Genomic DNA, 24,042 nt, shown 5'->3' on the forward strand with positions numbered 1-24,042 from the left:
TTTATTTCCCTCCCGATTTTTGTATCATCGGCAAATTTGCAAATATTGCTGCTCAAACCTGAACCTAATCATTTATATATACAATGAATAATAGAGGTCCCACCCAGGACAGAGCCCTGAGGCACTCCACTTACAACATTTTCCCAGTCTGACTTAACCCCATTTATACTAACTCTCTGTTTCCTTTGGTATAACCATGCCCTAATTCAACTTAATATAGCACCCCCAATACCATGAGCCTCTATCTTTTTAATCAGTCTTTCATGTGGCACTGTGTCGAAAGCTTTGCTGAAGTCAAGGTACACAACATCACAAACCTTACCACTATCAACTGTCTCAACTATGCTGGAATAAAATTATAGCAAATTTGTTAAACATGAACGGCCATTTGTAAAACCATGTTGTGAATCATTTATTCAATTATGTTTTTGAGATAAAGAGGAACGGTATTTGCAATTATCGATTCAAGTAACTTTTCCACAATAGACGTTAAGCTAATTGGCCGATAGTTTGACGCAAGTGATCTATCTCCTTTTTTAAAAATTGTAGCACATTAGCAACCTTCCATGACCCCTGGCACTCTGCCTGACTCTAATGATTTATTAAATATAGTAGACAATGGCTCGCAAAATTCCTCTTTGCATTCCTTAAGCACCCTGACAAACACTTCATCTGGCTTGGGGATTTGTTTAGCTTGAGTTTCACTATTTGTTTAATAACATCCTCGATGGTAACTGCTAAAGTAGTCCACCAGTCCTCTTCTCCCACCCACATAGACGTGTTTGGTTGAAGGCATAATGTTTAGTTCCTCTTTAGTAAATAGAGAGATAAAATATTTATTAAAAATACTACTCATCCCATAGTCATTATCAGTTATCTGACTTGTCTCAGTTTTTAAAGAACCTATCCTTTCCCTAATCTTCGTTCGATATAACTGAAAAAACCCTTTAGGAGTTGTCTTTGTTTGCCCTGCAGTGCGATCTTCATAGTTTCTTTTTGCTCTCCTTTTTGTTTTAACACTTCTAACCTTTTGGACGAATTTTTGTTCTAAATTGATTCCAACATTCTTAATTCTTTTGTTCCAAGCTCTCTTTATACTTATAAGGCTCTTCAGTTTCTTTGTTATTTATTTTGGGTAATTATTATTCGGTCTATTCAATTTGTATGGTATACAACGTTCCTGTGGTGTGCTTAAAATATTTTTAAATAAGTTATATTTTTAACCCATATCGAAATCTCTTTTTACATCACTCATCGCTAGGTTCATGCTTCGCTCAAAGACCGGCCCATCCCACATGCCCAAAACTTTCTGAACTATTTCACCCAAAAAATTCTTAGGCCATTAAAATCAGCTTTTCGAAAACTGGCACTTGAACATAATTTTCTTCTACAAATCTATTTTTTTTTTTTTTTTTTGAGATATATACAAGAGTTGTTACATTCTTGTACAGCCACTAGTACGCGTAGCGTTTCGAGCAGGTCCCTGGAATACGATCCCCTGCCTCGAAGAATCGTTTTTTCATCCAAGTACACATTTTACTGTTGCGTTAAACAGAGGCTACAGTTAAGGAATTGCGCCCAGTAAATCCTCCCCGGCCAGGATACGAACCCATGACATAGAGCTCGCGGAACGCCAGGCGAGTGTTTTACCACTACACCACGGAGACTGTTTTAATATACAATCTTCTGTATTAATATACAATCTTCTATGCTAAATCTGATTTCTTTATGATCACTGTTCCCTAGCTTACTTCCTATTTAGATGTCATTAATTTGCATTACCATGTTAGTTACCACTATGTCTAAAATATTATTTACCCAGTACACACAGAAATCACAATAGCGTGATGCATCTAATGAACAAATCCACAAGGGCCGTGACGAGGATTCGAACCTACGTCCGAGAGCATCCCAGACCCTGCCTTAATCGACTGAGCTATGACTTGGTCAAAAGAATTGCAACCAGAAGTTCTACTGAACTTACTCGGATCCTGCAGCCTCTCCGTGACACAACCACCCAACCACTTGGGCTGGACGGTAGAGCGACGGTCTGGCTTCATGCAGGTCGGCCTTCAATCCCCGACCGTCCAAGTGGTTGGGCACCGTTCCTTCCTTCCCCTGTCCCATCACCAAATCCTTATCCTGACCCCTTCCCAGTGCTATATAGTCGTAATGGCTTGGCGCTTTTCCCTGAAAACTCCCTCCCTCCCTCCCTCCCTCCGAGACACAAGCAGGATTTTACATAATTCCCCCATGCACTCGAGCTATGTTAATAGGCCGTTCTACCTCTTCGCTCTTACTTCATTACACACATAAATCACAATAGCGTGATGCATCAAATGAACAAATCCACAAGAGCCGTGACAAGGATTCGAACCTACGTCCGAGAGCATCCCAGACGCTGCCCTAATCGACTGAGGTACGACATGGTCAAAATAATTACAACCAGAAGTTCTACTGAACTTACTTAAATCCTGCAACCTCTCCGAGACACATCCCAGGATTTTACACAATTCCCCCATGCACTCGAGCTATGTCAATAGGCCATTCTACCTCTTCGCCCTTACTTCATTACACACAGAAATCACAATAGCGTGATGCACCAAATGAACAAATCCACAAGGATTTGTTCATTTGTGAAACAAATCCACAGGACTTTTTTAATACTGGTCTCCACCTTTGTTTCTTCTTGACGTTGTTTCAGCTGTCGTAGCTCCTCCCTAGGAAATCCATCTCTGTCCTCAGAGCTCCACTCAGATTCATCAGTTCCTTCACTACACCTCCATTATTGCTCTAAGGCGTTAGCTATTGAAGTCGTTAGCAATGTTTTGGGTGTCTTTTCGTAGGGGGCTCGGGTTGGAGGAAGGTCTTAATTCCCTGCATTTTATTTCTGTTTTATTCGGGTGAGTTATCGTATGGAGGTGCCGTGTTGTTGGGACGTGGCTTTCATTACGGCGCCGGTTTACTCCTGTGCTGTTCTCATTCTTCGGTCGCTTTGTCGGTATCTTGAGGTTTCTGTCTTTTAGCTGTCGTGAGGTGTATTGGATGATTTTGGGTTGGGTGGCTCTCAGTGTAGAGGGGTTGTACCCATTGTTTGATTGGGGGACGGAGTGGGGCGCTCTGATGGGGACGTTTCTCGCCCCGAAACAACGGGAGTTGATGTATAGGTTTCTTCACGAGAATCTGGCTACGAGTGCCCGTTTGTTTATGTTGGGTATTGTGAGGTTCGGTTTGTTGCCTATATTGTAGGGAAATTGAGTCCCACTCCATGTGTTTTACCTTTGTTGGTGGGTTTGTAGTTTGGTGGATTGGCTTTGGAGTATCATTGATACTTATTATGGTCCTAATTTTCTAGTGGATTTGTCAGTGTGTTGCATATTCGCCCATCATTGTTGTTCTGTTGGATGATGTCTAACGTCAGTGTTTACAAGACGGTCGACGGGTGAGGACGTCGTTCCGCTGCTCTCGTCTCCCCTGCACCCTTGCCAGGGTGCAGGCGAGACGAGATCGCATTCTACACATCTCCCCCCATGCTGGGTACTGAGATGGAGAATCGGTTAACAGAACTGGCTACTCCCCTCGGCAATATTCACATGGACACAGACTCAGAAAGCAGCCAGTCAGTAGAGGAGAGTAATTTTCAAGAAGTTCTAACCAGGGGACAGAAGAAACGGAGAAGACAGGATGTGGGGCATAGTGTTGACAGTGATGGTGTACTTAATGGAAACGACAAGAGAATGAGGAACGACGCTGAGACTGATCAATCCAGTGTCGACGAAATGACAGAACGTTGTCAGGAAGGTGAGGGTCAGCGGAGGTGTAGGCTCTGCCTCATGCACACTGGCCTACCACTCATGCTGCTGTGGACAGTCAAACTTGGTAGAGAGCATCGCAAGTTCGAGCCCCTGCTGAAGGAAGGTGTAAACAGACCTTACTTAACGGTAGGTTCTATGGAGGCAGTTGTGTTTCTTACCCAGCAAGGATATGATGGAATTGTTATGCAAATACCGGAGGAGAACGATAAGCTGACGAAGGTAAGCCTGCTTGCTGTGGTGGCGGCAGGATAAGCCTGCTTACTGTGGTGGCGGCAGGATAAGCCTGCTTGCTGTGGTGGCGGCAGGATAAGCCTGCTTGCTGTGGTGGCGGCAGGATAAGCCTGCTTGCTGTGGTGGCGGCAGGATAAGCCTGCTTGCTGTGGTGGCGGCAGGATAAGCCTGCTTGCTGTGGTGGCGGCAGGATAAGCCTGCTTGCTGTGGTGGCGGCATGATAAGCCTGCTTGCTGTGGTGGCGGCAGGATAAGCCTGCTTGCTGTGGTGGCGGCAGGATAAGCCTGCTTGCTGTGGTGGCGGCAGGATAAGCCTGCTTGCTGTGGTGGCGGCAGGATAAGCCTGCTTGCTGTGGTGGCGGCAGGATAAGCCTGCTTGCTGTGGTGGCGGCAGGATGAGCCTGCTTGCTGTGGTGGCGGCAGGATAATTCTGCTTGCTCTGGTGGCGACGGGATCTACAAATACCCTCAGATTCTAGACCCCGAATTCATCCTCGACGACCAACGATTTGTGTGGGCCAAGCGTCACCTTATTAAAAGTCTCCGATCGTCTTATGATCAGTCTCCGTGGTGTAGTGGTAAGACACTCGCCTGGCGTTCCGCGAGCGCTATGTCATGGGTTCGTATCCTGGCCGGGGAGGATTTACTGGGCGCAATTCCTTAACTGTAGCCTCTGTCTAACGCAACAGTAAAATGTGTACTTGGATGAAAAAACGATTCTTCGCGGCAGGGGATCGTATTCCAGGGACCTGCCCGAAACGCTACGCGTACTAGTGGCTGTACAAGAATGTAACAACTCTTGTATATATCTCAAAAAAAAAAAAAAAAAAAAGTGAAGCTAGGAATCAGGTTGTTGCTCTAGTGAAAGGTGAAGTTCCCGAGAGAGTGTTCATCACCGTGGCTGGCTACAGGCATGTAGCAAAGTATGTAGAAGAGCCCATAATATGCCTGAAATGCTGCAGATGGGGGCATAAATCCTGGAGCTGTCAACATGACCCACGATGTCATTTCTGCGGAAAGTCTCACCTCTCTAATGTGTGTAGAAACAGATTTAATCTGGGTGAGAAAATAGTTCCCAGATGCTGCAACTGTGGAGGTGTTCACAATGCCAGGTCGGCTGTGTGTAGCAAGAGGCCGAGTATGGATGTTCCCCGGCCGGTGAATGTTACAGAGCAAGCAAGAGCTCTTACCCAGACACCGGGAGCACAGCAGAACAGTCTGCCCCACACAGCGCCTGTGAACCGGCCGAATGCGTGGGTAAAGGAGTCACATTTACTTCGTCAGGCTCAAGCAACAAGCAGCCACACCACCACCACTCAGGACTCCGGCAGTGACAATGTAACGGTGAGTGAAATGGTTACTTGAAGAGTGAAGTGAAGTGCTCAGAAAGAGGGCCATTATGGTATGGTCAAGGAGGCGTGGGCTGAACTAAGAAAAGTTGGTGAGTTTCTCCAAAATCTTGGGCAGAGAATCCAGTCCATCGAGGTGAAATTAAACGTTTAGGTGAAGGTTAAGAAAAGTCACAAAACAGTGAAGGAAAGTCAGGAAATAGTGGTTGAGGACAATAATGCAACAATGAGTGATGAAATGAAGGAAAGTGAAGTGTGTGTAATTGATGGTAGTCGTAGTGAAAGGAAGAACTCTATAATTAAACATAAAATGAAGGGTCAATTTGGGCGTCACAGGACTGAAAAAATCTCTTGAGAAACGCAATATTGCTTTTACCGGTGAAGTTGGGAGGAGGTGGGACATCCCCAATAAGTGAACTTATTGGGGATGACTTAAAAAGTGAATTGTTTAATAATGGATCACCCTAGACTGAAATGTTGTCATGAAATGTTAATGGTTTAAGAAACAGGGTTACAGATGTTCATTGTTATATATTCTGGAGAGATATAAGAATTTTGCACCAAGACTGTAATCTTTTGTTGAATTATCTGCATGTCTCTTGCAAATTGTCTATAAAGTATACCTGTCATAAAAGTATTTGTGTGTACGTCTGATACCATACTACTTGTGTAAAGGAAGAAATGTATATGTTTATTTCACAGAATGTTCGGCAATATGTTTATTGTTTGTGATGTGTGTCTATATATGTATGAGCACGTTGTACTGGATGAGGTAGCCCAAGCTCAATAGCTTGAGCTACCTCATCCCTTTGTGTGTATTTTACCTCAATAAACTTATTTAAATTTCGATTCAATGTCTAACGTTTTAATGTGTATTCTTTTGCCTTTGTGCTTTCTTGAACCCCCTTATGTGTTTAGGGAATAATGTGTGATTAAGTGTGTGTGGCTGGTCCTATAGCAAGATTCGGAGGTGTCTCCCTTTCTTGCTTGGTTCGGATAATTTGTGAACGTATTGTGTGTTGTGTAATGCTTTCAGCCGTTAGGAAAGTTGTACATTCCGGTCATGTGTCTGCCAATTTCATCTGAACGTGTTCAGATTTATTGTTTGTTTATATATGGTTAATGCTGCATGTTGCTGTAGAATTTCTCTTATTGTGTTTATTGTATTTTTTCATTTTGATGAATTGGTGAAACATTTGCGCACGTCTATTCACTGTTCACTGGGTGCATGTGTTTTTAACTTGTATTGATAAATTACTTGTTTTGTTTCTGTTTAATGTTGTGTTTGCGTACAGTTCCGTTGCTATGGAAACTTTTCTTTTCATTGTATATACACTCTGTTTTATATAATAAAGAAAAAAAACTCATATCACTGCATCACCCAAACACGCTCAGGCAGACGTCAGGCTCCGGCTGTCAGTAGTCGTCTGCCGTTGCTGAGTGGTGGTTTGCTGTGGGGGGGGTGTGGAGCGCCCGCTGGTCGGGGCCCGCCTGCCGGTATGGACGCGGCTGGTACTAGCCGCATTCGGAGGTTTGATACAGTGCGGCTGGACTTTTCTGCTGCTGTGGACTGGTCCGTTGTAGAGGTTGCTCTCCTATGTTGACGTCCCCGCGCTCCTGTGCCTCGAGAAGCTATCGCCCACCCGTGTTGCGGTATCGTTCGCCACGTCACATGTTTACCAGGAGTTTGTGGCTCATTGGGATGGCCGCACGCTTCTTCTTCCGGCTTCGGCTGTGTCTGTGGAGATCTCGGATCCCTGGGGGCCGTTGTCGATTGTGAGTGTTCACGGCGTGCTGGTGCCCATCCCCGAGGCGGCCCTCATGTCCTTATTTACGCGGTTTGGGATGGTGGTGTGGCACCAGTTCAACGATTTGAGTGCGGGCCGGCTGGGTTCACGCATGCTTGTCATGCGGCTCACGAGCCCTATACCGTCCAGGGTCTCGTTTCGTGGGCTCTCTCTGAGGACCTTCTATCAGGGTCAAACCCTCACGTGTTTCCGGTGTGGTGTTGAGGGCCACTTAGCGGCCGGTTGCGATGCTCCTCGTGCTGAGGCTCCTTCTGTTTTCCTGGAGGATGACTTTCCTCGCTTATCTGTACGTGTGGATTCCCCGGGGGATCCTCGCTCTGTGCAGGTGCCTGATATGGTTCCCCCGGCGGTTCCAGATGTCGCTACGTCTGGACCTGATATGTCTGCCCCGCCGGTGAGTTCGAGGGACCTGGGGGGATCCTGGGGGCGCCTATTTCGGACCGTCGTTCGATAACTGCGGAGGTGCATCCGCATCCGGTGGCCTTGGGGAATACTGTAGGGGTGGCACCTGCTTCTGCTGAAGGACGTGTGCTTCCTGGGGCTGGCGGGGCGGTGGTTTGTGTGTCTCCACCCACGCCCTCTGCCTCGTCGCCTCTGGCGGTTTCCTCGTTGTCGAGTACCTCTTCTCCTCTGCCGGTTCCGTCACCCTCCCTGGATACCTCACGTGTGCAGGAGTCTACTCTTCCGCCTACTGTGTCTCTTCCTTCTCCGATTCCAGTCACCATGCCTGGTAGGTGGCCTTTTACCCTGCGTTATTGAGGATGCTGTTCTGTGTGATCGTGCTGCCCCGGCTTTGGGGCCGCCTGTTGATGGTTCTTCTGGGGCACTGCCTGCTGGGGGTGACAGCTCCGACGATCAGCGGCCTCTTTTTAAACGCCGTCACTCGGCTCGGGGTGCGTCACCTCGCCGGTCGTGGGCAGAGGAGCGTGATGCAATGGATGATGATCCATCCATGCAATGGATGATTTGATGAAATGCTCCTCCCCCCGGTGGAGGAGATTTCAGCAAATTCAACTTCAATAATAAACGGATAAACTGGGAGCAAATAAACCAGGACTTCACAGAAATAAACTGGGAAGAACAGCTAGGAAATGCAAACCTGAACCAGTGCCTGGAAAAAATAAGCTCAGTAGCACTAGAAATATGTTCAAACCGCATACCCCTAAGAAAAAAGAGAAAGAGATGCAGATTGGAACGGGAACGTCGTTCCTTATATAGGCGAAGAAAACGAATCGCGGAACAACTTGAGAGTCGCACCCTATCTCAAGAACGGCGAAGAAGGTTAGGTAGAGAAATAGAAACAATTGAACTCAAGCTACAAGAATCATACAAAACCCAGGAGAGGCAAAGAGAGCAAAAGGCTATCAGTGAAATAGAGAGAAATCCGAAATATTTTTTCTCCTATGCAAAATCAAGATCAAAAACCACTCTAGTATCGGGCCCCTGCGAAAGGGAGATGGAACTTTCACAGATGACAACAAAGAAATGAGCGAGTTACTGAGGAAGCAGTACGACTCTGTTTTCAGTGAGCCATTAAATGCACTAAAGATTGATAACCCAAATGAATTTTTCATGGATATGATACCAACATCAAATCACATATCAGACGTCGCCCTATCCCCACTAGATTTTGAAGAAGCCATAAACAGTATGCCTATGCACTCTGCACCAGGCCCGGATTCTTGGAACTCCATATTCATCAAGAACTGTAAAAAACCACTATCGCAGGCCCTTCACATTCTGTGGAGACAAAGCCTAGATACTGGCGTTATCCCTGACATACTAAAAACAGCAGTGATAGCACCACTCCATAAAGGAGGAAATAAGGCAGAGGCAAAAAATTACAGACCGATAGCACTAACATCGCACATCATAAAAATTTTTGAGAGAGTGCTAAGAAGTAAGATCACAAAATACATGGAATCACAGCATCTCCATAACCCCGGACAGCATGGTTTCAGAACAGGGCGCTCTTGCCTGTCGCAGTTGCTGGACCACTATGATATGGCATTAGATGCTATGGAAGACAAACAAAACGCTGATGTAATTTACACAGATTTCGCAAAAGCTTTTGATAAATGTGACCATGGTGTTATTGCACATAAAATGCGTTCAAAAGGAATTACCGGGAAAATAGGCAGATGGATCTACAATTTCCTGACTGACAGAACCCAATGTGTAATAGTCAACAAAATAAAATCCAGCCCATCAACCGTGAAGAGCTCAGTCCCCCAGGGTACTGTGCTTGCTCCAGTACTTTTTCTCATCCTCATATCGGACATAGACCAGAACACAACCTATAGCACTGTATCATCCTTTGCAGATGACACTAGGATTTTCATGAGAGTTGGCAACATAGAGGACACGGCAAACCTCCAATCAGATGTTGATCAGGTCTTTCTATGGGCTACAGAAAATAATATGGTATTCAACGAGAATAAGTTTCAGCTCATGCGCTACGGAAAAATTGAAAACATAAAAACAGGAACCACGTACAAAACGCAGGCAAATCATAACATAGAACGAAAAGGCAATGTAAAGGACCTGGGTGTACTCATGTCGGAAGACCTTACCTTTAAAGAACACAATAAAGTAGCCGTCACAACTGCAAGAAAAATGACAGGTTGGATAACAAGAACTTTTCACACTAGAGATGCTATACCGATGATGATACTTTTCAAAACGCTTGTGCTATCTAGAGTGGAGTACTGCTGCACAATGACAGTCCCTTTCAAAGCTGGAGAAATTGCTGACCTAGAGAGCGTGCAGAGATCCTTTACTGCTAGAATCCACTCAGTAAAACATCTAAATTACTGGGACCGACTAAAGAGCCTAAATCTGTACTCCCTTGAGCGCAGGCGGGAGAGATACATAATAATTTACACGTGGAAAATAATTGAGGGGCTGGTCCCAAACCTGCACACAGAAATAACACCACATGAGACCAGAAGACATGGCAGGATGTGCAGAATACCCCCGTTGAAAAGCAGAGGTGCAACAGGTACTCTGAGAGAGAACTCTATCAACATCAGAGGCCCGAGACTGTTCAACACGCTTCCACTACACATAAGGGGCATAACTGGCAAACCCTTCACAGTGTTCAAGAGAGAACTGGATAAGCACCTCCAAAGGATACCTGATCAACCAGGCTGTGACTCATACGTCAGGCTGCGAGCAGCCGCGTCTAACAGCCTGGTTGATCAGTCCAGCAACCAGGAGGCCTGGTCGACGACCGGGCCGCGGGGACACTAAGCCCCGGAAGCACCTCAAGGTAGCTGTGGCCGACGCTGTGTTGCCTCCTGTAGTGCCTTCTGTGTTGGACGCTGTGCTTCCTGCTGGTGGCTCCCCTCAGTGAGCGGTTGCCCCTGGTGATCGCGACCTTGTAGTGGTGTTGTCGAAGGATGTGCGGCGGAAGGCCTCTGCTCCTGTTCCGGTTGGTGGGGGCGCTGGGGCCCATGTGGAGCCTCCCTCCGCGGGACTCGGTGCGGTGCCTGACATCGACCGGAGTGCACGTCCTAGTGGGCGGGCCGGTGTGCGGCCTGCCGTGCAGTCCGGTGTGCTTCCTGATGTGCGGCCCTGTGACAAGCGTCCTAGTGGGAAACCCATCCCTTTCGTCCTCCCGTCCGGCGAGGTGATCGACGATTCTACGACGCCTCTGGCTTTTGAGTGTGATGATCTGGTGCGTCCTGTTCCCTGTTGCCCATCTACCATCTGGATTCCGCGGGCACAGTGTTTTATCTTGGGTGTGCCAGATTCGATGCCTCGGCCTCTTGCGACTCCTGGCCGTCCGCTTTTTGAATAGCTTACGGTTTCCAGCACGGGAGTACCCGGAGAAGTATGCGTGATTGGTGTGCTTGGTTTCTGTCTGTGTTGTGCATGTTGTTTCCCCGGTGCCTGCGTGCATCACGTGTGTGGATGTTTTGTTTCTGTTGCGGCTGCTTCTGTGCTTGTGTGTTAGGTTTGGTGCATTTGTGGGTGGGTATGTTTTTTCCTGGCTCCTGCGGGGGCTTTTTTGTTTGCCCTGTAAGGGTTGTATTCTTTGTGCCTTTTTGTGTTATTTATGGTATGTGTGCTTTTAACTCCTATGTCTCTGGAGCGTGCCTTTGTGTATTTTGCGCTTCTCTGTGTGGGGTTTGGAGTGCCCGAGTTTATACTTTATCCGCCCCTTTCACTTGTCGGGGTATTTGTATTCATGTTCCTGTTTTATGGATGTTCTTTTTGCCTTTTTGCCTGTACTTGCTGTTATTTGTCTCTTTCATGTGCCATGTGTTTTTGACTTGTGCTAATTATGTATTATTTTTCTGTTCTATCCTTTTTGTGCTTTGTATTCTGCCTCTTTTTTATAAAAAAAAAGTTTTTTTTTTGTACTTACGGTTTCCTGTGTAGTTCTGTTTTCTGTTATTAATGCCTTGTGTCCTGTACTGCTTTTAGTTTTTCTTATATGCCCGTGTTGGAGTTTGTTATATGCTTGTATCATGTGTATTTCTATATTGATTATTCGTGTATTTCCCTTTTGATTATGCTTGTCTTTGGGTTCTTTGACTGATGTATTACTGTATTCTGTATGTAATCATGTTTTTTGTGAATGGTTTTCTGTTTGTACTGTGGTTTTCTTTTATAAACAAAACAAAAAAAAACATGCTCAGGTCTCAGCCTGGCGACAGCACATGCGTCAACCCAAGACAGCCACACCAAACAGGCAACGTGCAGGTGATGCCTGTGGTTTCTCTGTTCCTGGCTGGTGTTTACATTGGACGATTGTCGGTTGCCCCGCCGAGTGGTAGTTTGTCACTGTGGGGTGACTGTTTTTCAGTCTCAGTATGGGGACCTATGTGCCGCCACTGAGGAGGAAGGACTCGGCAGGGCTGACGTTTACCTGTAGGGTGGATATTAGAATCATCAGCAAAACTCTGTTTGAAGTTATGGACGTGAAAGTGAAAGATCTCACTGGTCTTCAGGTCGTTCGCGAGGACAGAGTGGTTGTGAAGTTCGCCGAGAGTGGCTTGTTCAGGAAGTTTCTCGACCAGTATGAGGATCAGGTGGTGCGACTAAGCAATGGTCTCGGCTCTGTGACTGTGTCGAATTTGAGTGTGGAGTACACATACGTGTCTATTAAGAATGCGCCTTTTGAAATGTCTGAGGATATCCGTCGGGCTCTTGCCAGGTATGGACGTGTGGACTCTATTCGTGTGTGTAGGCACACGTCCGGCGACGTCAAGGGACTCAATAATGGCTACAGGACAGCTAAAATGGTTCTTCGTGGGAGTGTGCCTTCTTCTCTCTCGATCGCTGGCTTTACGGTCTGCTTCTACTACCGTGGGCAGACTCGGACATGTTTTAAGTATGGCCACGTTGGACATTTGGCTGCTGCCTGCAACACTCGGATGTATGATCTGTGTAACGTGTTCCACGAGGCGGATTTTCCTCCTTTGTCAGAGTAGGAGGATATCTCGGTTCTGGGTGGTGCCCCTTGTGCGAGGACGGATGCGGTGTTGGATGCCGCACCAGTAAGTGCTGGTGGTGTGGGTGTCGGGGTGGTGGCGGGTGCGGACCCACCCCCACCGTCGGCTTCCTCGCATCAGCCGGCCCCTTCGCCTCCGCCAGCCCCGCCTGCTCTGTCTACAGTTCCTGTTCCTGTGTCGCCTGTGGGGGTGTGGGTCTGTACCCCCTGTTGGCGAGGCTGTTGTATTTCCGGCTTGCTATTTGCACAGTGTGGTGCGGCCAGCCGAAGGCTCTACTCGGAAGCCTCCTGCTGGTGGTGACAGTTCGGATGATCACCGGCCGGTGTCCAAGCATTCTTGGAAGGTTTGAAGTGTGTCGCCCTCTCGCAAGTGGGCCACTGAGTGTGACGATGTGGTTGACGGTGGTGTAAGGGGTTCTGTACTGCCTCCTGTGACGCCCCATGCGTCTCATGCTGGTGGCTTCCCTCCTTGGGAGGTTGCCCCTAGTGAATCGTTAACGTGTCGTGGTATTGAAGAAGGATACACGCCAGGAGGTCTATGCTACTGTGGCTGGTGGCGGGAACCCTGGTACGTCTGCGTCCTCTGCGGATCCTCCCGGTGTGAAGCCCCCATGTGAATCTCAGTGCAGCTCCCTGTGACAAACCTAGTATGTCACCAAGTGCTGGCACCCCTCATGCTGCACCCCTCCCTGTGGTCGCAACCTCCAAGGTCACGCTCAGTGTGTCGCAGCCTTTGGAACTCAGTTTTGATGGCCGAGTGCGTCCAGTTCCATGGTGCTCCTCTACTATTTAGGTGCTGCGGGCAAAGGGATTTATTTACGGGGTTCCAGATCTGATGCCTCTTCCTTGTGTCTCCTGGTAATCAGGTGTTCGATGAAGTACATGCTAATTTGGGAGGCTTACTGCTTGCGATTTCCGACGCAGGAGTTTCCCGATAAATATGCTTAGTGTTTGTGCTTTTATTATATACTCCATGAAAAATTGTAATTGTTGCCTTGTCTGCTAATGTATGTTTTGTTTCCATGTTTTTGGCTCGCCTCACTTAGGCGTTGTGTTTAGATGTTTTGTTTTGTATTTTGTTTATACTGTGCTGTGGTTTTTCCTGTGTGTGTTTGAATGCTGTATTCTGTGTTGTGTTCTTGTGGTGTTGTATGAGTGTGTGTGCTTTCTCGTGTATGTGTTTTGTTTCCTTTGCCGGTTCCTGCGTGTTCCGGTATTCTATTTCATGCGTGTTTGGGGTGTGGTTGTCGCTTTGTTTCCCGGTTCCTGTGTGTTCCGTTCGGGCGTTCTTTGTTTGTACTGTATGTGCCGGGGGTTCCGTGTGTCGTATGTGCGTTTTGCATTTTAAATGTTATGTTACTTTCGTTTCTGGTGTTGTTCTTTTGTGCACTTTTGTAGTTTAATATTCATAAATTGGCTCGCCCCGTCTGGGTAGTGCTGTTTTTTATTCTGCGTTCTTATGTCTTTAATTTTTTGTTTCATGTTCTCATTTACGTTCTTTGCTTTATGTCCATTGTAATCTGTTTTTTGTTATTATGTGTTCATTGTTGTTCTGCATTTTGCTGTGACGTTTATATTTGTAATGAACTATGTTGCATTTATGACTCATGGTATTATATTGTTGGGTGGTGTGGAGCTGGTGCTCGGTTTTATTTTGGTGCTTCGGTGCCTTTATATTGTATGTTTCATTATACTGTATTTTGTTTTACAAACAAAAATAAAAATAAACTGGCAGGTGAACAAGTAATAAATGTCCTCACCCCAAGATGGTCGGAGAGCCAAATCCAGAAACTGGTTAATGGCTCCCCCTGGTAGAGAATATTAAAATTAATATAAAAAAGGGACTACTGACCTATTATAAAAGGAAATAATGGCTCTATGGATATACAAACACCTCAGAAAAACGACCAGCTAATGATGAGTGAGATAATAATAGATAATAATGTTATTTCACTTTCTATTGTCTCTTGGATGTGGTAGGTTTTGGGGTGATTTTTATTCAGTGTCTTTGCAGCTGTTATAATTGTATCTATTTCCGTATTTTTCACATTTCTTTCATTATAATACAGGCGACACTGTGAGTGACTAAGGTTCGCAGTAAAAGGTTGGAATGTTGTATGAAGTGAACCCTGAGTGGTTCACTGTTTTTTTGGAAGCAATTAAACCCGTCCCTCATAAACAAAGGCCAAAAGTGATTCCATGCACCTGCCAAACCCCTGTTTATGATTGAAAAACGGTTTATACACGACTCACAACTGATGACGTCCGAATACTTCTGGTACAAGAAGCTGACGACTTTCGTTTGAACCAAAGTGCTGTAAATGCTTCACCCATGTACTACAAATACAAATATTTGCCAACAGAACCTAAGTACCTAACCTAACCAAACCAATGCCTAAATATGCACAATTTGCTAATATATAATAATATTATTTATATTTGAGAAAATTCCTATTGTGAATGAACACCTTGTTAAAATTGTTAAATGCGTCTTTGAGGTTGACCGCTGGATGGAATGGACTTGATCTGAGGACGAGTTGAAGCATTTTGATCCCCTGTGGCAGGAATTTGTTGTACCATTTTGAGTAGGGTTTGCTGTACGACAGGTGTTTCTTGACTTTTGTATGTAGTGTAATATAATTTTTCAATATATAATTTGAGTGGCCAATGTTTTAGTGATAATTATTACTTTGTTGTTGATAATGTTATATGTTTTCTATAGGTTGTGGTTGTCATATAATCGTAGTGGCTTACTGCTCTCTCCTGATAATTACCTTACCTTACCTAACGGACTTTGGTATGACGGATAGTAAAAGCCCGCGCGTTTTATGGGTCTCGTTCAGATTTAACCTGTCACTTGTTATTTAATTATGCCTGTTTTTAGTCCTATATTTTGAGGTTATGCATTGTGTTGCAGTTATGTTGTTAATGTTATTGTTTATTTCCAGTGCCTCTTGCGTATTGTGCATCATTCTGTTTTTTTTTTAATTTTAGGACACTGATGGTATCAGAGGTCAGGGTGTGTTGTGTAACTGCCTGTGTCTTCTGTAGGGCCTTTGTTTTCGTGGGTCTGTATGTTATTTTGTACTGCACTGTTTGTATGATGAATTTTCTTATGGACTCCATTAAACTACGTTGCGTGTGTTGCTACTTGTTTTCATGTTCCGTGTAATGTACATGAATTCTGTTCGTGTTTACACACACGGGATTTCATGTTGCTCGTTGTGTGTTGATGTTCCTGGTTTCAGTTACATGTGATATTTGAATCTAGAATTGTGTTTGTTTATTTAGCTTGCAAATATTTTCTTTTATAAGTAGTAAGACCCAAGAATACCCAATGTAATAATTACATAGTAAGGATAGGGTGGTGGAGCAAGGTTCAACAGAGTGGAAAGAGCACAACTATGAAATTAGAAGCTAGTAACTCAGGAGAAGGTTCCCAGAAGCAATGGGGGTTTGATCCCCAGTTGAGAAAATCAGGAAGTCATACTACAGTCTGATACTTAATTTGTTGGAGGTAGGCTTTATTTAAAGGGGGAGGAATGCTAGGATTCAGAGTGATTTGTAAGACTAAGTATTACATAGGTAAGGTTCGTACTATTAGCATTAGATTTTCTTTGGTTTTAGGGACCTTATAATAACAGAATGTTGATACATGACATCTACACCAGAGAGTGTAGCCTGCGTTTACAATAAACGTGCTCTCTACCTGTATGGTTTCCCTTTCACCTGAAACTTAGCAAATTTACTATACAGGAACAAAGGCACTTACGCCAGGTTTGTAGGCCATATAAGGCAAGTCACAGTGCATGTCAAGGTTGACTGAGGTGTAGGCTAGGTTGTTCGGGTCAGGCTTGTTGTGAACCAAAAACGTCTCTCTGAAAGATCAAGAAATAAATTACAATGTTGCTGGGGGCCACACGGCTGGGGCGTCACAGAGACCCAAGAGTTAGAAGTGGGGTGGCTTCAACCATCCCTCTAACAAATAACGTCGCTTTTCGCTCGTACGCGTGCTACGGCCAAAACTTGCCGTACTAGAAACTGAAAAATAATTTTCCAAATGAAATGGACCCATATCAGCACTGTTTTTATCCTCTGGAAGGTTAGGAGAGAAGCAAGTTTTCCTAAGATTTCAAAAGTCATGAAAATTGTTAATTTAAAGTGTTATCTCCTAACCTAACAGACTAAACCAGAGGACCCAAAACAGAAAACGGGACAGAACGTCACTTTCGCGAGTCGTTTCCATTTGCTAGTATGGCAACCTATAGCCGTAGTGCACATACGAGCGAAATGTGAAGTTATTTGTATGAAGACGGATTAGAGTGAGCACTCCGCCCATAGGCTGGACAGTTCAGCCAAGGCATATATGGTTCCCTGTAAACACACAGCATAACGGTCCCTACTGTTACCTTGTTACAACTTGTTACAAAGTCAATACATCTTGTTATAAAGATTTTATGACATGTTAGAAAATTATTACAACTTGCTAGATAGTTGTTCGAACGTTGCATTAATGTCGTAGTTTCGTTGTGTGTTTGGTTGGTTGTTACTGTTTCTCGACACCCTATTTTCTTCTTTATTTATAAAGAGATAGAAAATATTAAAAATACAACAATTCCAGGTACACAGAGCACCTATAACCTAAACCAGGAATATCAATAAACAACAAGAAAATCACATGAGATAGCATGAATGATACTGAAGTACATTATACAGAGCTGAAATTGGGTATCAAAAAACACAACATAATTATAAAAGAGTCCTTAAGAAAATTCATTAACCACCACCACAGTGGAGTACAAACCATACACACAACACAGAACAACATACAGACTCAATAAAAGAAGACACAGTTACACAACAGTGCAGTACACAACAGTGTGTTGGGTCACAGCAAGGCACAACACATATTACACACAGAAATCACAATAGCGTGATGCATCAAATGAACAAATCCACAAGGGCCGTGACGAGGGTTCGAATCCACATCCACATCCGAGAGGATCCTAGAAGCTGCCTTAATCCGTAGCTCAGTCGATTAACGCAGCGTCTGGGATCCTCTTGGACGTAGGTTCGAACCCTCGTCACGGCCCTTGTGAATTTGTTCACAACACAAATATTGGAAATACAAAGAAAAATCACTGGTACAATGTCACTGTCAGTGTCCACAAAACAGAAAAGTACCATAAAGATTTACAAAACAAAACAAAAGAAGTGCTGGAAAAAAATAATATTTAACAAAACTGCAACACAATGAATTAGCACAAAATACAGTACTGTATTAAATCCATGCATAATTATGTAACAAGTGACAACCAAACCAAATATACAAAATCAGAATAAATCAGCGAACCACTCGGGTTCACTTTAGAAAACATCACAACCGCCTACTGCGACCCTTTAGTCACATTGTCGCCTTTATTAATAAAAATAAAATGTACAAACATACAGAAATATATAGAAAAGTATAAGAGTAACAAATACTCGTGTCCTGCTTATTTATGCATGTTTACATTGATTTATGTACAGATGCATTTATACATCTTATTATGTTTGGGAGACATGTCTCAAAGAGTTTAATGTTTTTTATGTATATTTATTTATTTATTTATATAAAAGAAGGTATATTGGGGGTAAAGACAGTACATAGAAATGATGTTGATTTTACATTCTTGTAAAGCCCCTAGCACGCATAGCGTTTCGGGCATAAAATAGACTAAAAATATTTAAAATAGACTTTGTTACAGCAGTTGGTTGTTGGAAATGCTGATGATGTGTTGTGATAGCTGAGACGAGTCCTAGAGAAGAGAGCAGAAAGCTTGAGTGAGGCCGGGGGTGTAGAGCTCGAATACGGGACGAGAGCTGGTAGCTAGAGCATAGCCAGAATCTAGTTGTCTGCTCTGCGGTAAGGCTGTAGCGTCTAGACTTGTTGAGTGTTAAATTGTTGCTGGTAAATGTTGATGGTGTTGAAGATCTCTGGTATATCTAGATCATCTGTCACTGTTTTACTATTGGAGTTAGACTGATTACATGCTATAAGTGCTATAGCTACGAACACTTCACGAAAAAGTGTTCGTCTCCAGACCAACGGTGCAGCAAGTGCGCTGAGAATCACCACTTCAAAAGATGCACCAACAACTTCCTTCTCTGCCAAGGTGAGCACACTACCGTCTCTGCTGAGTGCCCCCGAAGACGTGCAGTAATTCAGAAGATGTCCGTCGCCAGGCAGGTCAACACCACTCGCCGTGCACTATCAACATTCAACGTGCAGGCCGCCAACTTCCCTGAGCTCCGGGTGGGGGCGGAGCTTCATGCACAGCCTGCAAGTCAATGGGGGCCTCGCTCCCTGTCTGCCAACCGATCTTCGACTCAGCCGCAACAGTCACAACCTCTCTCTGGCTAATCAACAAGCCAGCCTTCACCACATCAGTTGTCCGTCCACCAACGTTGATCATAGTACCAGCTTCGGACTCATCCGCCTGGCTGAAATGATGGCAGGCACAAACTGCAAGGAATTTGCACGAATTCTAAACATCCTATACGCTGCCAATGGTCTCCCAGCATTTAATGTTCCCGAGGAACTCGTCACAACCACAGTTCCAGCCGCTGCCACCTGCTACTACTTCAGCCTCTGACATCACCATCTCTCCAGCTGCTACTGTCAGATCTCAACCTGTCTGCTGACACGCCCACCCACTGCAACCTGCTTACAGCTACGGCTCCTACCTTACCTCTGCAAGCTGCCACTCGAAATCACCCACCTATTACTCCAGTCATACCTGTGACTACGTCACCTGCATGGGAACCAACATCAGTTGCTCCTACAGACCTCAACCTGTCTTCTAATGACGACTCTACTGCCTCTGTCGACATTGAAACACACTCACCACACCCAGACTCAGCTGTTATTGATTCTCCAGCAGTAATTAAATTGTATCAGCAACGTAGCAACACTACATATGGATCTCCTGCATTCAGATGGCTCACTAGCCGTATATATAACACGAAGTACAATGAATACGTGCAGCGTAATCTAGGAAGTACTGTGAAGTGCGAGATTGACAACGACATAATCGTCAGCGGTATGTGATGAATCCACGCTGGCAGCCGAACTTTTCCCCAGCGACTACGCCGAGTACAAACATGAACATCAAATGATTACACGAAGCCTGAACAAACAGAAGAAAGAAGAAAAAGACATAGCAGCAAGAAGATGTAGAACTGAGACCTACTGAAGGCAGTAGCCTTCTTCCCCCTCTTTAGGGGGATGGGGACCTAATTTTGCTCGTTTATAAGTGGTGGAATTCCTTCAAGCTTCGAAGCAGACTGACGTAGAAGACAGATGACAGAAGAATGAAGACTCCAGCTTCACAGAAGAAGCAATGTACACAAACTTAGATGGGATTACAAATAAAACAAATGAACTTTGAGAATGGGTACTAGAAGAAAACCCAAACATAATAGCACTCACAGAAACAAAGCTAAAGAAACCATAACAAATGCTGTGTTTCCACAGCACTACTGTGTTGTGAGGAAAGAGAGAGATGGAAGAGGAGGTGGTGGTGTAGCTCTGCTGGTAAGAAAAGGCTGGAATTTTGAGGAGATGGTTATTCGGGGCTGTGAAGGTTTCAATGACTACATAAAGTTACCACAGCAACTAGAGGACAAAAAAATATAGTCGTTGTCATATATATAACCCACCACCAAATGACAGAAGACCCAGATATTAATATGATAGAAACAACATGGTCACCATTAACATAATAGAGAGAACAGCTTCTGTCGCTAGCAGGAATGGATCTGGACTACTAATCATGGGAGTCTTCAACCACAGGGAAGATAGATTGGGAGAACAGAGACCCACATGGTCGAGGACCAGACACCAGGAGAGCTCCAGTGGATAAGGGAGTGCCTGAGCAATAGGAAGCAGAGAGTTACAGTGAGGGGTGAGAACTCAGATTGGCGAGAAGTCACCAGTGGAGTTCAACAGGACTCTGTACTCGGACCTATCCTGTTTCTGATATACGGAAATGATCTCCCAGAGGGTATAGGCTCATTCCTCTCACTGGTTGCTGACGATGCCAAAATTATGAGAAGGATTAAGACAGAGGAGGACTGCTTGAGGCTTCAAGAAGACCTGGACAAACTGAAGGAATGGTTCAACAAATGGTTGTCAGAGTTTAACCCAAGCAAATATAATGTAATGAAGATAGGTGTAGGGAGCAGGGGACCAGATACAAGGTATCCTTTTGGAGATGAAATTCTTCAAGAGTCAGAGAGAGAGAGAAAACTTGGGGGTTGATATCACGCCAGACCTGTCCCCTGAAGCCCATATCAAAAGGATAACTTCAGTAGCATATGCCTGGTTGGCCAACATAAGAATGCCATTTAGAAACTAGTGTTAGGAATTATTCAGAACTTTGTATACCACATAAGTCAGACCAATCCCGGAGTATACAGCTCCAGCACGGAGTCCATATCTAGTCAAGGATAAGACTAAACTGGAAAAGGTTCAAAGGTTTGCCACCAGACTAGTACCCGAGCTGAGAGGTATGAGCTACGAGGAGAGACTACGGGAATTAAACCTCACGTCGCTGGAAGACAGAAGAGTTGGGGGGGGGGGGAGGGGTCATGATCACCACATACAAGCTTCTCAAAGGAATTGATTGGCGTAGATAAAGACATGCTGTTTAACTGAAGGGGCACACGTACTAGGGATATAGGTGGAAATTGAGTGCCTAAATGAGCCACAGAGATATTAGAAAGAACTTTTTTTAGCGTCAGAGTAGTTGACAAATTGAATGAATTAGGAAGTGATGTGGTGGAGGCAGACTCCATACAGTTTCAAGTGTAGATATGATAGAGCCCAATAGGTTCAGGAACCTGTTCGTCAGTTGATTGACGGTTGAGGGGTGGAACCAAAGAGTCAGAGTTCAACTCCCGCAAGCACAACTAGGTGAGTACAACTAGGTGAAGCACATCAGCACATACCAGCAGACACGATGGTACCGTGACACCAGTGCACTCTAACGCCAGTCAGCACAGAGCACATACCACAAGTGAACATAACAAGACATATAGCGCATCTGATGACAAACAACCTCAAGATGGATAATCACATCGAAGAACATCTCAGTATACTACAATGGAACTGAAATGGAATTCGCAATAGAGTTAATGACATACAGTACGTCTGTGAACACCAAACTGACGTCATAGTGCTACAGGAGACACTGGTGGGTGATAACTTGAACCCAAGTAAGTAATTATCAAAAAGAAGGCACCAAACCGGGAAGACTATGTAGCCCCCTTCAAATGTGCTGGATAATCAGAGGGCGCTAAATATCACCAAGGATGCCAATATGAGAACAGAAACGCATAAGGTGAACGATATCAAAAGTATCTGAGTCACTAAGAATACTATCGAGAGACAATTAAGTGACCGCGGAGGATGGTCAGAAAACAAGACACACGCTCGGCCTGGAAGTCAGGACATTCAACAAGGATATGCACGACCGTAAGGGAGGCAATGCAATTAGGACAATGAGAAGCAGGGCAGCACTCCATCAAGTGACCATGAGTTAAGCGAGTATGGCCAATACGCAACCTCGCCAGAGCCGTTTCCCATCGCCGGTTACGGTGGTAGGAGGACGGCCACGAGGACACACAACTTTTAAGAGAACGTAGTTTGTTACCAGTAACAGACGACCAACAAGCCTGCCAACAGGTAAGGATGGAGGAATGAATAACTGGATAAAAGTCGGAATACGGAATGCCTTTACGAGAGATGGGACAAGAGCGAACAGCTTCCCTGGTGGCAGCATCCACACTCATTTAAAGAGACGCCAATATGGCTGGGAACCCAACAAAACCCAACTGACTTAAATTTACTGTGAACAAGAAACAGCCAATGCTGGATCTCGACAACCACTGGATGAACCGGATTAAAGGACCCGAGAGCCATGAGTGCTCTACGAGAGTCAACAACAACTACAAAGGAAGATTGACAATGAGAGAGCAGGAGACGAAGAGCATAGATGATAGCATAAAGCTCCGCTGTGAAGATGCTAGTCTCCGAAGGTAAGCGACACATATAAGTGTGATCAGGAAAAACAACAGAGTAGCCAACACCGTCCCCAGAGTTAGACCAATCGGTGAAGATGGAAACGGAGTGGGAGTGAGAACAAAAGTGCTCAAGGAAAAGGCGTTTTAGAACCGTAGGAGGGGTAAAAGCCTTAGGGATGCGGGTCATGGATGTACAAAACTGCGGAAGGGGGACACTCCATGTGGGCAAAGAAGGACCAACACGAGGAGAAATATTAAAAATATGAACGGAAAGAGAATCCTGTAGGCGAGATAACCGGACAGAAAGAGAGAGGTGGTGAAGAGGAACAGAAGCCGCAGGAGGTTAAAAGTTCAAGCACGACAGAGGCGAGAGGAAGGATGTTGCAAGGACCATGCAAGATAGCGAAGACAATAGCGATCACGGCGGTCCTGGAGAGATAGGAAGCCAGTGTCATCATACAAGCTGAGAATGGGAGTCAAACGAAATGCACCAGAACTGAGGCGCAACCCAGTATGGTGCAAAGTATCAAGACGGCGAAGAGTAGAAGGAGAAGCAGACAAGTAAGCAGGGCAACCATATTCGAGCCTTAGAGCACTCAATACGGAGGTAAGAGATATGGGGAGACCAAGACAAACGAGTGTCAAAGAAAAACCCCAAAAGCTTTGCAGAATCTTTGTACTCAAGGGGATGACCATAAAGTGACAAAAAGGGACGAAGAACGACCCATTTCCGAGTAAAAGTCATGGCACAAGTCATAGTAGTAGAGAACTTGAAGCCATGATCAGTGGCCCAAGACGACATGGCATCAATCGCAAGTTGAAGCCGGCGTTGAAGGAGAGATGAATCACCCTGACAGCAAAGGGTAAGATCATCGACATAGAGAGCGGAGAAGATGCCTGAAGGAAGAGAGGAAAGAAGACCATTGAGGGCAACCAGAAAAAGAGTAGTGATCAGGACACTACCCTGGGGCACAACTTTGTATTGCTGAATAGAGGCAGAGAGAGTGGAACCAAGCCTCACCCGAAAGGAACGACGAGGGAGGAAGCTGCGGAGAAAGAGAGGGAGATGACCACAAAGGCCAAAAGAATGAAGCTGGGATAGAATATGATATCGCCAAGTGGTGTCGTAAGCCTTTTCCAGGTCAAAAAGGACGGCAACAACGGAGGTCTTCGCAGCAAAAGCAGTACAAATATAGACCTCCAAGTTCACCAGGACATCTGTCGTGCTGCGGCACTTGCGGAAACCAAATTGAGAAGGGGGAGAGGAGGTGATGGTGTTCCAGGAACCACATCAGACGAACGTTAACCATACGTT

At 45.1% G+C, this 24,042-nt stretch overlaps 1 protein-coding gene across 1 annotated transcript in view; it reads right to left on the reverse strand.

The window, feature by feature from the left end:
* LOC123768337 (gamma-butyrobetaine dioxygenase) overlaps positions 1 to 24,042 on the reverse strand; it is a 278,683-nt gene that overhangs the window by 83,729 nt on the left and 170,912 nt on the right. The window contains 1 exon segment of the mRNA XM_069306882.1: positions 16,435 to 16,540. Within this exon segment, the coding sequence (XP_069162983.1) occupies positions 16,435 to 16,540 (106 nt within the window).

This window comes from Procambarus clarkii, chromosome 59 (genome assembly GCF_040958095.1).
Source record: "Procambarus clarkii isolate CNS0578487 chromosome 59, FALCON_Pclarkii_2.0, whole genome shotgun sequence".
Taxonomy (NCBI): Eukaryota; Metazoa; Arthropoda; class Malacostraca; order Decapoda; family Cambaridae; genus Procambarus; species Procambarus clarkii.